At 39.9% G+C, this 18,958-nt stretch overlaps 1 protein-coding gene across 2 annotated transcripts in view; it reads right to left on the reverse strand.

Annotated features, from left to right (window-relative positions):
• LOC108746831 overlaps nt 1-9,443 on the reverse strand; it is a 126,310-nt gene extending 116,867 nt beyond the window's left edge. Inside the window, exons 1-2 of one of the 2 annotated variants that reach the window (XM_018483846.1) lie at nt 9,364-9,443; nt 154-509 (exon numbers count right to left, since the gene is read on the reverse strand). In XM_018483846.1, coding sequence (XP_018339348.1) covers nt 154-310 — 157 coding nt within the window. In that variant the 5' untranslated portion in view covers nt 311-509; nt 9,364-9,443. The other variant, XM_018483847.1, reaches the window with a different exon arrangement.
• Between the last annotated feature and the right edge of the window lie 9,515 nt (nt 9,444-18,958).

Consider the following 18,958-nt stretch of genomic DNA (forward strand, 5'->3'; position numbering starts at 1 on the left):
TATATATAACATATACATTGCTTTTTCTAAAACATAGCCGATACATCTTGAGCCTGAAAAATCAAGCAGCACCACTTTTTTTCGATCTCTCTCGCTCCACTACATATGCAGGATATGTCGCAGTATGTATGGTGTGATATTGCCTGGACTCACCGATCCTCTTCACGTGGACGTCCCGATTGAAGGAAACGCTCCTCTCGGCGGGCTCGGAGACGGAAGCCCTGGGCACAACGGGGGGTAGTAAATGCGTGCCGGGAGGGTTGCAGCCTTCTCCCCCTTTTAGCAATTCGGAGCGTTGCATCGTGAGCATCTTGCCTTTCAACCTTTTCTCCCGATCATGCCCAGCTAGGAACACCGTTTCCCGTTTCGCTCGCCCAAGCCCCGTTTCGTGCTTGCGCTTATACTTTTATATTATCCCACCCTCCCAGAGCGTTCTCACCCCTGATCTTACCTTCCCCTTTCCCCTTTTCTGCTCTCAAGAGAGCACACCCGTAGACCCGATCACCGACCTGTAAGCCAAGCAAAGCTGTGCCTTTAATATCTAAGATAATCTCATCGACAGAGATGAGAGCGATTTACGAGATTAATTCCTTTTTTCGTTCGTTGCTCCAGTTTCAAATCGTCTGTCCGTTCGATCGAGAGCACGAGAGTTCATTTGGAAGTTCTCTTCTTCAACGCGCGAGTAATAGAATGTTTTCAGAGCGTTCTAATAAAGGAATTGGATATAATAAGCGTTTAACTGCGTAAGGCGTATCAGTTGTAACAAGCACCTCCAGACTTACTCCGCTTTCCAAACAAACAATCGGCTGAATTGTTCCTCGGTTATCATGAGAATGCAGTTTGCGTTCCAGAACGCGCGCTTTCTGTACATATTATTTCTACGCGCGCGTATGCGTAACGCATGCGTAACGTGAAAAACGTGAGAGAAAGAGAAATGATAGGCATCGTGCGTTCCCGGCGACGTGTCTATACTAGCGCATGCCAACTGTAGGTAGACGATGATAAACGCAACGAGTGATAATGGTTCTCTTTGTCGTCCATGCAGGAAGATGGGATACTCGAGATACGTGCAACGATATAACGACAGTGACAGGGATGACGGTGACGGCGCATAATATCGGCAATGAATTCGTTGATGAGAAGTTTGCTAATAGGAGCGATTGTACGATAAGACTGCTGTCGTTTTTTCTTACATCCGTCCGCATTAAGTATTATCGTAATTATGGCTAGGATTCTGAGCTCCTTTTCCTATCGATGTTACGATCTAAACGCAACGACACCTAATTTAAATTTCATGGAGGTTGAAGCTTCAAAGCCTCATGTCGTCGGTTCGAGGCAACAAGATATGAAGTTGACTTGATTCTAATTAATTTCCGATTTATTCACAGCCTGAATAAATTGTTTATTTTCGTTTTCGGCATATTTTGTCATCTGTCACAAGTAAATGTCGTTCGAGAAAAACTCTCTAATTTATTTCTTTCACGAAGATATTCTCTTATATATCCGTAGACTTTTTATTGAAATCTTCAATTTCCATAGGTATCCACGGAAATTAATAGCTGAGTATGTAGTTTATTAGTTTCCAAGTTGCATATCCGGCGAGACGTCTATTTTTTTCATCACTTGGAATCTATTTTCTCAAGAATAATCACAGGTATTTGCATATTGCTTCATAACGCTGTGACGAAAGATAGAAACTCATGCGATGTAATAAAACCTATCGCGATGCGATAGAATCCTTTCTCTTATAATTAGAAAATAACAGCAAGAGACGTACAGTCTCAAAAAAAAAAAAAAAATGTGTCAAAACCAAGAGATCGATGAAACTGTCCGTAACTGTCCAAAGTAATATTACGTTTCAATGATCACAAGTCACTGTAAGACACTGTAATTTGTTTTCATGAATTTACGTAAATCGATAAGACAATCAATCTTGGGCCCCGCGGCGTATAGAAGCAAAACGTTGAACATGGTCATCTCGATAAAAACGATTCTAAAAATATCGCTGACGACGGTCACTTGGACGACAGTCCAAGCGGAAACGTCGGGACTGCTCATTATCATTATAAGCGTTTTATTTCGCTAGATGTTTTTCGCGCTATCGTGTAAAAACAACGTCCTCCTTTTTTCAAGAAGTCGGCCTTCGTCGTGACTCTTTTATTGCGCATAGTGGTCTCAAACCAGTTGCAATTGACGCGCATATATTATGCTCCAAAATTCACCGTCAATAGAATAATAAATATGTGACTTATTATTCAGTTTGACAATTTTTCACTCTCTTAAAAATCTACGTAAAACTTTTTATTATATTTCAAATATCGAAGCTACAATTAAAAGAGCATTGAAAAATTAACTTTACGAGTTGATTTCGATAAAAAATTATCGTATTGCTTTCCGAGACAATTGGAAAAAAAAAGAAAAAAAGAAACCGCTGTAAAAGGAATTAACATTCGTCGTGCGTTTTTGTCCCCTCGCGGTCGAGTCATCCGCCCTTGAAACGAATAAAGGTGACCCTGCGGGCGCACGTACGCGTCCATCTCTCAAGGCCATCTGACCAGAGTGACACATTGTCCTGGCGAGTTCTCGCATACGTGACACATGGGGGTGAGCCGTCGCTCAACGACTTTATTAGCCCCGGGAGAAGGAAGAGACAGCGCGAGGGAAGAGACACGGTTTTCAAATGAGACAATTCGCATGGGGCCAAGGATTAAGATACGCTTGGGAGGCTCCGGTAGCCATATTTGGCGAACAGGCGGGTTGTTCCCCGCGGAGACCTCGCTATAAAAACTGGCGTTAATATATGTTTTCTTTTCGAGATTCGAGAGTTTACGACGGGACCCTTTCGCCCATCGACTGCTCCCACGCGCTCTCTAGTCGCCCTAATCGCGTGGAGATACGCTCGATTTGATCTGGCAGGGGGGCTAAAAAAAATCGCCGACGATCGTGGGTTTCGGCCGGATCACGTTTAACGTACGAGAAGGACCTCTAATGTGCTCGTCGTTACTCGCTACGACGCCGGATAACAGTGAAACGAAGGACAAGAACGTTGCTAAGTACGGCGACGCAACACGGCTATATGCTCGTGATTTTAATTCCGCCCTATGTGCATTCTAGGATGTATTTTTCTTTTCCTTGCGGGAAGAAGACGGGAATGAAGATAGTTGACGGTAAGCGGAGGAAATTACGTCGAGTTATGTGAGAACATCATGTTGTATTTTTCGTAAAAATACTTATAAAATACGTTCAAGATGGTATCTTATGTCATTACTTGTTGTATTGCTATACTACTGCTGTACAAGGATTAATATTAATCGTATTACTTTGTAAATTTTTATAGTGATTGCAATGAAGAGATTATTCTTAAATACATCACACAAATTGGAAATAAATGTAATTTAATTTGCTTTTTTAGCATTGCAAATGCTGATAGAACGTTGGAGAATGTTGTAATTTTGTCGTGGCGACACACATCCGATGTGCAGGGATCCCTTAATACGTGTTATTTGCTGCTTCCTGATGTTGCATAACAGCGTAAACAGGAATAATAAAAAACGTAATCCGTCGGAGCGTGCGACAACGCTCGCGTTCTGAATTTTGCAGTGATTTCATGTCGCGATGTCCTCGCCGCTAGTCATTAGCGGCGGCGAGATCCGGACAAAGGCACGCTTAAATTTGTTCTCTCTCGCGTGTTAGAACTAGAATCTTTACGGAGAGATAGAATAAAAGTAAAAGAGATCGGAAGGAATATTAGAAGGCACTAAAAGTCAGGACGAAGTCGTGTTCTCGCATCCATTCCAAATGTTCCCTCTAACGGTCCCGCGTCCACCTTTCAAATATTTCACATTCGTTTCGGAAGAACAGCACGAAAATTAGAGTCGCACCGACAATAAAATCACATCAAACTCTGTTATATGACTATTTTCTAGCCCTATAACGCGCGCGCGTTCGGATACCGCGACGTAATAAACACTCCCGTTTCGCGCGCAAAATGTTTAGCACCTTCTTCATTGACTTTTATTGTCGTGTAGAATCCCGATAATAAAATTGGAGATAGCGTCCGTTTTGTCCCGCAACCAGATGCGAAGGATTTGCGCGACCCTCGGAGGTGCGAAGTCTCGCGTTTGTAACGCGCAATCCAACCGCCATTAGAAGCTGCTGCTGGATTATAGAGCAAGAGGAAATCTAAATTGAGCATTAATTATAGATGGTTTATACACGATGTTAAATTCGTAATGTCAAATTATACTCAATTTAAGTTATTTTTAATTATTTCTATAGGCCGTTACTACTCAACATATCGTTAATTTAAATGAAACAGTAGAGTTAAATAATTTAAAAAAAAAATGAATTTAAATTTAATTAAAATTTAATTTATTATTTACTAAGTGCATACGTTAATATGTTGTTTACTTTGAAATTAACATGCTATGGCATAGCCACAGAAATGGATCGATTTATATTTCGACACACATGGAAATAAAAAATAATAAAATTTTATTTAACTTGAGAAGAGAGTTACTCTGGCTTTTTTGATATTTAACAGTAGATAATCTTCACATAATTTCCACATAACTAAACGTAATAATTTAAATTTCCACTTTAAATGTATGGATTTTACTTTAATACATATATGAAGTTTTATCTATATAGATCACAGGAGAAAATCTCTAAAAATTAATATATTCATAAAATTTCAGATGTGTAAAAAGCTCCATTTTACTACTTTTAATAATTTGATAACTAAATATTTTGCTAACTGGAGGCAATTGTATTCTTTACACAAATTCTTGCAGAAATATTAATTTTGTAAAAGATTTCTGAAGTATTTTATATTTATGGCTTTTACCTGTTTGGATTGTAAAACTCTAATTAATTTATTAATGCTTACAATAATTTGTCTTTTAATAAATTCTTTTTAGATTAAATTCAACATTATCTTTAATACTCAGAAGAGATTATTTGTTGCACGAATTTAAACATTAAAAAATTAAGATAATTGACCTTTCTTTTGGGACCTCTCGTTGGGCCGCTTGTTGAACACACTCGTTCGCGAAAACAAGTTGATGAAGACTCGTTTTTATCTCGTTACTTTTTCGCTGGCGAAACGGTGCGTTTTACAGTTAATACCACCAGACTGCCCAATAAATTTGCGTGGACATCGCACAGTATGACCGAAAAAAGATACGCCGCTCTCGACTGGACACTCATTACGACCGCCGTGTGACGTTTCCGCGTGTACTGTAAGTCTGGTGGCTTATTTTTCTCAACGTTCTCACAAACTCATCCCTAGCTTTCTCAGCAAACTTTCGTTCCTAGCCGTCCGTCGCCCATTTACGCCGCGCAGTTGGAGAATCGACGAGGCCGGGGAAAGATTTTAATTTAGATCGCCGCGCGCGCACGAGGAGAGGAATCGCGCGGTGCTCGTGTAAAAGCCAGGAGGAAACCTCGCGCGCGTGTTCTCCGGGGCACCGGTACTTATAAAATTCCTGCTTCGACGTTGTTCTTCCCGACGCTCCACGTAGATCCCTATGAACTTTATCTCTAACGGCTTACAAGCACTCTGTTCGGGACGAATCTCTGCGTTTACGCCCGACACAATTTGCTGATAGATCGTATCTCGTACGCTTTTAGTTGTTCGGGATTCTCCAGTTTGTTCGTCACGGTATCGTTTCTTTTTTCGAAATCTATTGGGCCTTTTAATTTGTTCACATTTTCACGTTTTTATTCGGAACGTGTAAGATATTTCATATATTAAAACAGCACATCACTACTTTATTTTTTGGCAATGTTATCAAAATTATTGTAACAAAAAGTTTGGATATTTAACAGTACTTTTTCAAAATACTATAATAAAAATATTCACGAATTTATAATCTCATTTTATGCGCTCTCTCTCTCTCTCTCTCTCTCTCTCTCTCTCTTTGACTTTTAGAAAGATACGCTGTTAGATATACAATAAAAGGAGAAATAGTAATCTAATTCTTTAAGTAAATACCATTTCATTATTTTTAATTTCCATGCCTTAAAATGTTAAGTCATTTCTGTGGTTAGTTTTAAAGTAAAACATCGTCCATATTAACTATTGCATTTAGTAAATAATAAACTAAATTTGATTTGAATTCTTTTTTAAAATTAAATTATTTAACATCATCGTTTTGGTAAAATTTATGTAAGGAGCGACCTATAGAAATGATGAAAACTAACTCCAATTGTGGGTAATTTGATATTATGAATTTAACAATGTACAGGTGGAATTATCATATATTACCATCATGACATGTTTACAGAAAGATCAAGAACGCTATAAAGCCAAACATAAACTTGATTTTATCCGCACGTAAAAAGTATAATTGTATTGTAGAAATAATTTTAAGACAGTTAATCATTTTTTGAAAAGCTTTAAATAATTTCGTAATTTGACGTAAGAATATTTCCCAACGTTTTCTGTAAAGCGGGGAGGGGGGGGGGAAGAAGTATCTACAATGAGATTTTTTTCTTAAATTGTAAGAAAACTAATCGACTACGATTGGACTTACAGCACAAAGCTTAAAGTTTAAATTTTATGTTAAAATTTCATTGCAGGCTTAACAATCGATATAATTTTTTGGTTATCCATTTTTTGAAGGATGATAATAAATGTTATTCGAGAAAGCGGATCGTTATTGTATCGCTCAACGCGGAAATATGACTCAAAACTAATAGAACACACCGAGGCACGATATGCAAAGAGCATGACGCAGATGCCAGAAATGGAAATGGAAGTGACACAAGTCGCGACTCGTGACTCGCGATGAAAAAAAAAAAAAAAAATCGACGTGATCGCTTTATTTGCGTAACTGCTATTACGTTCCGCGCGCCTTCTTCGTCATTCGCGGCCTGGATAAGAAATCTGGACGCCACGCGAAGGGTCACGTTACGAGTGCGGGTGCATTATGGTGAATGGATCCAGCAACGGCGATTCCCATCGAAGGCATCCGTCCTATCTTCTTCTCACTCGCTCGCTCGCGCGAGTAACACTGACACACTTCGTACGTCAAGGCCGAAAGTTCTCCCGGTACACGGTGCTTATCGTTACACCGTCTCGTGTATTCCGTCTTCTTTATATCCGCGTACGTCTCAATCGCGACGCACGCCCGCCCGCCGTATGTTGAAACGCCGTACGATAAAACGCCGTATCGGGAGATTCAGCGAGAGAATTTGCACCTCGAGCTGATGGGCGTGATCTTCATCTCGCGAGTGCGGACAGGCGAAAGAGCGAAAGGAAAACGGCGAAAAAGAAGGAATCGCGAGTTCTGCGCATCGAGTCTACTATAAAGCGTAAACGGTTCTTATGATGTAGAAGACGTCTCGTGATGTACATATACAGTTTACAAAAAAATAAAATTAAAATGAATTTTTGAATAAGATTTTTAATTAAGCACGGACTGGAAGGAGAAAAAAATCCTTCGAAGTGTGCATGTCTGATCATTGAGCTATCAAACTACTTGTTTGAGTTTCTGAAATGATGGGAGATGATCTGTTTAATTATTATATTTTTGAAAAATATAATCATATTTTAATATAATTAACTATATTAATTTTCTATTAATTTTCTATATTGATTTTCACTATAAAATTATAAAAAAATCTTTTATCAAAAGATAAATTTCATTAAAAATGTAATAAGCAAAACTTATTTACAATATATTTAATATTATGTATCTACATCTAATACAATATAATATAAAAAAAGATATCTTTTTTCATGATTGCATAATAATTAGTTCAATGAAAAATTGGGTTTTGTTATAAATTTAAAAAAGATACTATAAAACTGGCTAGCTCAAACTTAATTAATAAATCAATACTCATTTACATTTATAAAACTAAATTAATAATCTTGTAATATTTCTCCATAATTAGACTTTCTATTAAGCTACCTTCAAGCTGTCATCAACAAACAACACGATAATAATTACGAGATAACTTTCATATATTGTGTTTATTAAAAAAACCTAATTCGTTAAATCCGACTCAGAGACGATTAATTTGACTGATCGTGTAATTCATAGTCGTAAATCTTTCAGCATATTCATTTGGGAGACACACACACCTGATCCCGAGAGAGATCTTTGAGGACAGATTTTTATCTATCACCCGTGCCAGACATTTCCATAAATGTTTATACCCGCTGTAATCGGCACGCTCGGACGTCGACGCGTTGTTAATACGGCTGCATGAATGAATAATACGCATACCTCCTCCATATCCTGCTCTTCCCGCGTCATATCGCGATCGCTCCCCATAGCGAGCAGGCGAGGAGCTCGCGTATGATCGGCCGACTCGATCTCGGAACGGGCAGATTAAACGCCTAGATTCGCGAAGCGCGCGCCGCGAGAGAGGCCTAGCTGCCTAGCCGCACACGCGGTGATTAAAGTGTCCGTTAACGCGAGTTAATTGATCTTTCAGTTAATGGGATATTACCCTTCCGCTGGGGATTTCTGGTTTGCCCAGCGCAGCGCAGCGCAGCGCCCAGCTGGCCGATCCAATCTGCGCGCGAAATAACTCGCGCTCTCGCTCTCGTGCGAGACTCTCTATAATCTATTCGATCCCGCGAACGCACAGCGCAGAAAACCTACCTACCCGACCTACCGAAGACGCCCGTATCGTTTCCCTTTCGATCAATATCCACGGCGACCCGCGGTATAATCGAGCCGAGAGTATATCTACCGGTACGATCCTGCGAATCAACTTATGTCGCAGTAACATCCTCGTCATCGTCATAGTCGTCATCGTCGGCAATACATATCGATACTATTTCCGCCCCCTAACGATATTGGATTTTACCTTTACTTTAGCACAGTAGCATTCCGATCGCTTAGATATCCGGTATATTCTCTCTAAGGATACGCCCCCTTCAGGCACGATATCGGTTCCCCGAGCGGAACCAGAGGAGCAAGAGGAACGAGGACTTCGTTTCTCTCTTTTCGAGAGACTCGCTGATTATATTCGAACTGAACACTCTCACGTGCGGCAACTGTCACTATCACCGGATCGCGAAAATCCGTGGGGGATCGATCTGTGAGATTTGATCACTACCGATTACAAATAACGATTGGCGAAGCGAATTTTGTCCCGCCTTTCCTTCCACGGCGTCAAATTTTACGACACTCGTCGTTACTCGACACCCAAGATATAACACCCAGGGACAAGGAACACTCGACACCGGGCGAACCGGCAATCCGATCTTCTAAATTGCCTCGCACTGACAGAGATATACGTATATAAGTATATCCGGGAACACTACGCGATTCTTTCAACCCGAACTCGACTTGCATCGACACACCTTTTTCTCGCCGAGCTAGCACTGATGACGATTCGTACCTCGCGCGACTCAGCTGCAGGGACGACCCTTGATGACCAGGGGGGGTCCGGACCAGACCGGGTACAGACGCGCAGACCGCCGCCGACACCACGCACACGCCGTTCGTTCTCCGTTCGTTCTCCGCCGAGCGCCGAAGAACTAATAAAAGCTGGGACCCAGCTTGAAACTGCGTAGGCCGCTTACTACTCCTTCCACCGCGGCACTCCGTCCTATCCCACCGGTGTACCGGACCCAGGCACCGACAGAGACAGGCAGGAGAGTAGGCACGGATGGACGGACCGACGAACGAACGGACGTACAGAGCGACTTCGAGGTATACACATGCCGAGAAGTGCGGCTAGTCTCTAGGTAAATAGTGTTGGTCCTCGAATAAATCCTTAGAATAGATGTACCGATAAGCTGGGTAGCGTTAATGATTCAGGTAATTCCATTTTTGCTAGAGAGAAATATTATCTCGTCTCATATTAATTGTTGATGTATCAATTTCAGTTTAAATGAACAAGTGATCTTGAAATTATGGTATTGAGTTGGCAGTCTAGTTAGAACTTCATTATGAAGAGCAATATCTTTATATGTTGTCACTTTACTCAGATATGAATGTTGTTTTGAGAAATGTCAATGGTTACTATTAGAATTTCCAATGTTCCATTATGTTTCTCTAAAAATGTTGTTAATATCAAATTGATATTTCAATATACTCAAATAATTTATGTGCCATTCGTATGTATTGGCACGTGTGTCTACAGGTAGATATTTATTTGAAAAAGAGAAGTTTAACTTTGAGACAAATCTGTGTATTAATATTCATGTAATTCTGCCTCATACGTTAACCGCTAAAAAACGTTGGAACGAATCGATAATTTCATGTTAATTGCTGGCGTCCGATGGTCCGATCGATATCTTCGATTTAAAAAATCGATGTCGACTGACCGATGAAAGAAAAAAGATACACAGTGTCAAATATGTCGATCTTTGCACGAACGTATCAGTGCCATCGCTATCAGGAGCTGGTGTTGGTCATCACTCAAGCTAGCTGATACTATCGCTTTAGCAAATTCCCTTTTTTTCCCCTTACTTATTGTCCTGTATTGTAATCTGTATTGTAACATTCTGTCCGACGCCGCACTAAAAACGATTCGGCGACTTGATCATTTCATTAGTCTCGCTTGATTAATACCTCGGTCAAAATTGATGTAGAATGATATTGATGATGAAAGATACACGATGTCAAGTGTTCGATACCTCGCACAGGGATATCGGTATACCATCACTAGCGAACGGGTCCAATCCGGCGCTGGTCACTCGTCGCTTCTACAAGCTTTCCGTCTCTTTCTGCCTCCCACACCTGCCTTCTTACTCTTTCTTCTCGAACACTCTTCCCACCCACCTATCCTCTCTCCCTACCTGAACGATTGCATGCTGCTGCCGCTGGTGAACGTCACTCGGTCAAGGTCCCCCACCAAAAACCTGCAGCAGCGACGCGGTATCACTTCGCTCGGTCTTGTCACGGCCGACTTCGTCCATGGACAATGCTATACTTGGTGAACCGATGGTCACCAGACAAGGGTGAGGCTCCCCGTGTTGTCCTCAATAACATTTTACCGATGCTAAGTGAATAGAACGATGAATATGGGCTTCGGCCTTCGGTGTGCAATTATTACACGTTTCGCGCTAAATGCAAATTTCTGATTATTGACTGTCTGAAGATTGTACAATCTTTTCACACTAGTCTGCGGTTTAGCTGGTTTAGCACCAAACAGCGAAGATACACGATTGTTGTAAAATATAATCTCAAAACCATCGACCGGGTATATTTTCATGACTTAGGATATTTAAGTTTTTAATTTTTTTTTTTTTTTTATATATTCGGATGAGAAAAAAATGTACAGATAATAAACCTTTATATTTATAGATGAAACAAAAAATAATAAAATTTTGATAATTTTTTAAAATATATTGCTTTCTTACTTTAAAGTGTTACAATTTAAAAAATGTGATTTTTTTTATCACAAATAAGTTAAATAAATATTATCCTATCAAAAGTGAGTTAATAATTTAATTTAAAAAATAATCAAAAAATTGTTACAATTAAAAAATTTCGTATTTAAGGATTATGAAAATGACAAAAATGACATTTGATCATGTTAGGAATAAACTTTTTCTGCCGATATTATTTGATTAAGCAACCATTTTTCGTTAAGTTAACAAGTAGTTTTCTTTCTTTTCTGAGAAACTGAATTTTCTGTATTACTTTTGAAAGGATTATCTTTTGCATTAGAATCACAAATTACTTCGTACAAATTCTTTTTTTTTTTTATTTGTAGATTAAGATAATCAAAATCATCTTTTTAATTATACAAATAAAAATGTATAAGTATACTAAAAAAAAGATTCTGCGGACATTATTTCTTCGTCTAAGTTTCTACAGGTTACTACAAATAGTTCGAGGGCAAATGTTTATGATCTCGGGGAAGCGTCGACTCGTGATCACGCGTCGACGGTCTGCGTCACGGACGGTAGCATATCCCGATAATAACAGGATATTTTACGATCGATTTGGCGGATAAACGTGTTTACGTTACAGATCTGGTCTTTGGACTTTACGCAGGGTTCCGTGCGATGCTCGGCGTTGAGATGATACGCGGGGTATTTCAGCGAATATGACTATAAATAAAGAAAATAGCAAGGAGAGGCTACTGGGCCGGGCGAGAGTAACAGGCACGCAGGAAGCGAGTTACCAAGAGAAAATTGTGCGCTACTAAATATAAGTATCAAGAAGGGGTATATATAGCGGCGTAGAGAGTAGAACGGACAGAGAGTACAATTACACGTGATTGAGGATCGGTCTTGTTTCTATTTTGTCTTGATTTCTGTGGATAGTTAGCCCTGATCCCGCGTGGCCGGCTCAATCACAATGTCGACTCTCTCTCTCTCTCTCTCTCTCTCTCTCTCTCTCTCTCTCGCGCCGGTGCGGAGCCCTATTATGATTGGCGTAATCATCGCATGGGCGAATCAGCGGCACTCACTCGGCTACATAAATAATTGAGCCTTAAAGTCGGCCTACGTGCCGTGGATCTAGCTGATGAGGGGACGGTGCTCCACATTGGACATGCCGCCGTGCGCGCCATGCCGCCACTAAGAGGAGAGTTATTGCGTAGCATGATGATGGGGCAGCAAGGCAGATCGTTAAGATGTGCACCCTCGATGAGGCCGTCGCCTTTCCCATGGAAAAATATGTTTATGCAAAAGCGTCGATCTAATAAATGTCCCCGGGTTACTACTCAATCAATGCTGCCGGGCTTATTGAGTTACACGAATTACGCTCATTACAATACATTGATTGATTCCTTTCGCGACACTCGCCCTACGTGATTTGCGTACGTAAAAAGCGTAAATTTACGTCGCAATGTGTAATATATCAATATAACGAGATTCAAAAGTGAACGTTTTATAATTCTGCTGCCTCATTTGTCGCTTTATTTGTCGCTGATCTGGCTGGAAGTCTTGTAGTTCCGCCATTTCGCGATCATATTATATATAATTTCAATAAAGAGACATTCGTATATATAAGCTATTTAATTCTAAATTGCAATATTTTCAATAACAAATTTTTAACTATTAACCATAATAACGTTAAATTTGATTTTTAATTCATTTTTTTTTTAAGAATTTTTATATTATTGTACACTGAGAAAAATGTTTGGTTAAAAATTGGTGAAATACATCTCAATTAGAATTCCAGTTATCTCAACTAAAATTCTTATAAATTTAACTACAAAATTCTGATTCGTCCAGTTTCATCGGAATTCTAGTTAATGCAGTCAAACACATTTTTCTCAGTGTACGTTTACTAAGCATTTACAATTTTACTTTGAAGAATTACCACGTTGAAACTTCAACGTCAGATAGTTTTAGCAAAAATTTACGAGAGAGAAAGACATTGATTATTTTTCCTCTTTCTCACTCTGTCCTACCTTCTTATCTATTTCTTTTTTTCTTTCTCTCTCCTCTCGGGAATTGTTAAAACATAACGGGCCAATCAAGAGTGATTTCCTTACGTCCAGACTCTTATCAAAGGATCTTTAGTACAGAAAACGGATAAAGGTTTTAAACCGCGTGATGGTACGATTGTGTCTGATCAGTGACGCACAGTGACGAAGTGCGAGGAAACGTCCGTGTGCATGATTTACGACAGCGCGAAGAGAGTCGGTGGTTCAGGCCCGAAGAGAACTCGCGGGTCGGAAGATTTTCCTTCTGTGATGGACCGCGAGCTCGGTTCTCGCGTGATTGGCATGCGTAAATGGGTGACGACTAGGTAAAAGCTCGGAGATTTTCGAGATGATGATGATGATGATGATGATGATGATGATAATGGTAATGATAACGATGATAATAACGATGACGACGACAATGGCGATGATGGTGGTAACTTGGAAAGGAAGAGCATCTAAGGTTCAACATATGCCATCTGCGTTTATCTCTTTTTCTTTATCTTCAGCTCGGTTTGGAACTCATTTCGGCCTTGAACTTGACGCCGCGCTAATGAAGGATGCCAACAAAGGTCTTTCGCTGACGGTGGACAACCACGGCGACGTGGTTAACTAGCCGCTATCTGATGCCGCTAGCGGACCTCGGCGAAAGGGACGACTGTGGGTCCGATGAAGAAATTATCTTCACTTTCTCCGTCAAGCACCGTCGAAAGCGTAAGTCGGTGCACGTGTACGTTCTCGAAGCTCGACCTCCTTGCCGGGGATAATTACGACGTTAAATCGCTTTACCGTGAAGCGCTGAATCTGTGACGTAACGAATGGCGCAACGGAAGAAATCGAATACAGAAGACGTGACGACTTTTGCTTTCATGAACACGACAATGTCAGCTAGGTCCTAAATAAAGTTGTTCTTTTTTTTTTTTTTTTTAGAGATACTCCCTCTTTATGTGAAATTTTGCTACGAAAAATGATCCTAATATTTATATGAAATAATTTAAATAATGAAAAGTATAAATTGATGAGACAATGACAGGTTGCGGTCTAGTTTACTTCATACTAAGTAGGAAGACGCGAAAGTCATCGTATCGCGATTTCTCCCGTGGTTCATGATTTGTTTAGCAGACTCTGTAATTACGCGAGCCGTCACGCTTGACATTCCGCGAGTGCAAAAAGAAGAAGAAAAACAAACGGTCGATGAACTTCAGTTGAAGTAAGTGGTAAGCGTATGTACGTTACACGTGCGAGCGGCGACGAGTGTCATTACTTGCACACTTTCTCCGATCGAGTCACGTGTGGATAGCGAGAACTACGTCGTAACGTTTACCGCGGGAAAGAAAGAGAAGGGAGACAGAACAGGAAATGATTACATGCTCTAGGACTGAACGTAAATGAAACAAATAGTCAAAAAAAAAAAAGAAAGAAAAGATAAAAACGGAAGCTAATGAGAGCGTAGACGCGATAATTGGAGCGCAAATCAGCTTTGTAAAAATGATTTTTATTCATTACTTGGTTGAACGTTTCGATTCATCATCCTCAGCATTAATACAAAACGATTCGGAAGGATTAAGAAATGATCTTTCAGTTTATCTTTTCAGTTATCGATCATGAAACGTAACGTTGACGTCTTTGATCAGTCACGCGAAAACGAATAACGGATGATAAAGATCCGTCATTTCGACAAAATCCAATACATCGCCGACAGCGTGAGATAAAAACTTTAATGAATGAATAAAAATCCAGAAATCATGTTAATAAAATTGGAAATAATAATAACTAGGTCAAGCGATAATTGAAGATAAAAAAGATAAACGTAAAAAAATCAAGCTATAATTATATCGATACAGATTGTGACTAAATGATCCATTTCTAAGTAATAAATTCAATGTCGAGATGAGAAACGTAAAGCAGTTTAAAAGTTTAAAACTAGAAAGTAACAGTAAAGAAAGGAAGAGAGTGGGACCAGAGAATTTCTTACGATACGTCGGGTGAAGGTGCAAGGACGAGAGTTACATCGTCAACAATGACCGTTGTAGATCAGACGAAGGACGCACGTAAAGATGGAATTTTCTGTAGTAAAGCCGCGACGTATTCTCAATAACGGCAATTTATGTAGAACATTATCGTTTGCCCGACGGCGAATGTGTCTCTCCGTCTGCAGTCGCGCGAAGCCACATCTCGTCATGTTGGGGATAAGCCGGGAAATTTGTATGACTCGCGTTAACGCAAATCATCTCGCAAATGTCGATTTCCCGCGGCGATTTTCTCACATTCCGGTGTCTCTCAAATACCGCCGCGATTGCATGGTAATTGTATTCGCAAATCAAATACCTTGTATTTCGCCAAAGCATTGTCCCACACAAAGCTGCCATTTATCGACGGGATCTTAGAGCGCGATATCGCCCTTTGAATCTTGATCTTGGTATCTCGAACGACACAGACAACATAAATTATGATATCAAGAACAAGGTGTACCATTTAGTTTCAGGTGTAATGGCGGTTATTTTGCAATTTTTAAAGATTTTCCTTTTTTTTTTAAGCGGCCTCTGATTCGAACGTGTTCTGTACGTGATTCGAAAGCGTTTGTCTTTTTATGTAGCAAGGAACAATGTAACAAGTACAAAACAAGACCTTGTACTCGTACTTTTAATCTCCGCATCTTGGGTGGCATGAAAATAAATCGCAATATCAAGGAACAAAGTGCATTGTTCACACGGAATTACGTCATCTACCGATTTTTAAATACGATCTTTTGATGCCGTCATCGTTCGCGGAGCCTTTACGTGACTCGAGAGCGTTTACGTGACAGAGAAAAATTAAGATGATCGGCGAAACATGACTTCGCGCATCAGAGGGAACCCCTTTAGTCGCGCGCCACGATAAATAGCGATCCCTCGAGCGGGGCGCCGCGAAAATTTACGAGTGGCGACTACGAATTTACGAGAGAATCTACGCCGAGGGCCAAATTTGGATAGATCGTGCCCGCGCGATCCTTTCGGGCAATCGGCTCTATCGCGTGCCAGGCCAAGAGGGTTCCGCGCAGTATTTCACAGACGGCAGGAAGCGCATCGCCCACGCCGCGAGAAATAATCGGCCGTACCTAAAATCGGGCGATAGCTATTTGTTCCGCGAAGAGGAGCAATCCTACGGCTTTGGGGAGTCGCTCGATAAATTATTTCTCCCCTTTATCCCCCTTCCTCTCTTCTCGACCTTTTCTCGCGCGTTCGGAACTCGTCTGAAAAATCCATTAAGCCTATGGCCGAGGCGAAACAGCCGTGTATCTGCTTACGTTTCCGTCATCAATCACGCGTTCTCGTCGCAACCGGCCTGTGTCTGTGAATTACCCATTTATTGTAGATAACTCTCGATCCGGTTCCCCGGTTAGCTCCGTTTTATATCTCAATCCGAGTGATACTCGCAGACCTAACGGGGCTATTTTACTTTATTTTCATCCCTCTCGTTTTCTACGGATTTTAGTTCTAACTCTTAAGAAACTTTTCTGAAACAAAAAGCGTTCCTTATATCAAAGGTTATTAAAAATGAATGCGGAAAAAAAAATTATACGATATCTTACAATTTGACATCATACTTGTAATAAATGATTTTTTGTAACGTGAAATACGATTTTTATTGAAATAATGATTTATATCAGTGGCTCGTATATTTATACATTTAAATCATTTACAAAATCATTACAAAATAAATACATGTATAATCTGTATCGCAAATTATTTTCAGATATATTTAATAACTTATGTTCTGTCTATACCCTGATATATATCTCTAAATGATAAAATAATTCGTGGCGGATTTATTGTGTTCCGTGAAAGAATTAAAATTACAGTTTAGTCATGCATTCTGCAGACGATCAATCGATAACGCTAATAGAAGAATAGACGGAGATACAAAGTGACTAGGTCCAAAAGGCTTGTCGGCGAAAGAAGAAAAGGATCAATGGAAGGTCTCATAATTAAAAGAGAGTTCTTCTCGATTGGTTGATTAATATTTCGATCGACAGGCCAAATTCGCGACGCCGAATATTCTCAGCAGTTAAACCGATTCCCTTTTCTCTCTTTTTCTCCCTTCCGCTCATCGAATTGCCGGGTAAATTAATTCTCGCGCCGCCGCGGAATCGATCGTCGGATAACGATTTCGTAGTCGGCGCGCAATTTACGTTTAATCGCCGTGGAAAAGATTCATCGATCACGCGGTCGCGGGACTACGTAAATCAAACACTGGATACACCATTGACTCGCCGGTGAAATATGGAAATCGTGAGTTCGTGCAATCACCGTTATACCCCGATACTGCGCGAGAGCGCGCTCTCTCTCTCTCTCTCTCTCTTGGCGCTTATAGATTCGAGTGTGCCCCGCGGCAAGGTAAGAGGAATATCGGTACCAGCGGTACCGATCGGACTTGGAAGATACGCGTCTTTTTTCCCTCGTTGATCTTACCTCCATTGCGCCCGCGTCTCCGTATCCGCGAAACGGTCCTCTTTGCCGACATTACCGTTCGATTCTCTTACGCGGTTCGCCGCCGCAGCGAGTTAGAGCCGAGACAAAAATTCGGAGACCTCCAACCACGATTTATCGTTGCACATCCCGTTCGCTTTGCGAACTCGTTCCGCGATATCCAAATGTCGATTTACACCGTTATTGCACTCGCGCGGGAAAGGAAATCGTAGTTCTGTGAAATATTTCTCCCGATTATAGCTCTGTCATAATGTTATAGAAGCGAAGGATTCACATAACTTCCGCAGACTACAATCTTCGATGTTAACGAAAAAATATTATTAATACTTAATCATAATTAAATTGTATTGACTAATTAATATATATATATAATATGTCATAAAGGATGCATTATTTTTTTATATTTTCGCAATACATTAATTCGCAAATTTTCTCAACATAGTTGTCATCATTGGACAAGTGTATCTGCCGAAGATTTGACGGTTTGTTTATTGGAGATTTTATTATTTTCTCAAGATCGATTATTATTACTCGAAATTGTTTACTGTCTTTTAATGCTTTCTCTAAAAGAGATCATCAGATTTGACTCTCCTGTCGAAAATTACCATTGTTCCTACCGAAGATTGATAACAAATGTCAACATTATTACTCTTTTATAGAACAGTGTTTTTCTAAAATAAAAATTTCATTAGATCTTCAAATCTAACTTCGTACATTAGACATTGATATACTAGAAGTTCAAGGATTTTACGTTTCGACCAACGTTATTATAATACGTACGACTTTTAGGCACACGTATATCTAAGCGAAAGGATTTAATTCTATTTGGAGAGTTTCAAAAGTTGATGACGTTGTCTAAATATTATTTCGAGACTTAGCAGATCGATTTTGCGAGTCATCGTTATGTAAACTAAAATAATTTCTTGAAAAAAAAAAAAAGATAATAAAAGATAGTAAAGATAAATTATTTGTGCTTTACAATGCATCACAAAAAGTTATATTGGACACTGATTAAAATTAATTAGTATCGAAACGATCAGAGGTTTTCCATCTTTTATTGTAACTGCAACGTGTATGTGAAAAATTTACAGAAGCCTACAGGGTATACTCCAGTACCCCTAATCCTATGTAAGAAA

Source organism: Trachymyrmex septentrionalis, unplaced genomic scaffold (genome assembly GCF_001594115.1).
Source record: "Trachymyrmex septentrionalis isolate Tsep2-gDNA-1 unplaced genomic scaffold, Tsep1.0 scaffold19, whole genome shotgun sequence".
In the NCBI taxonomy this organism is placed as follows: Eukaryota; Metazoa; Arthropoda; class Insecta; order Hymenoptera; family Formicidae; genus Trachymyrmex; species Trachymyrmex septentrionalis.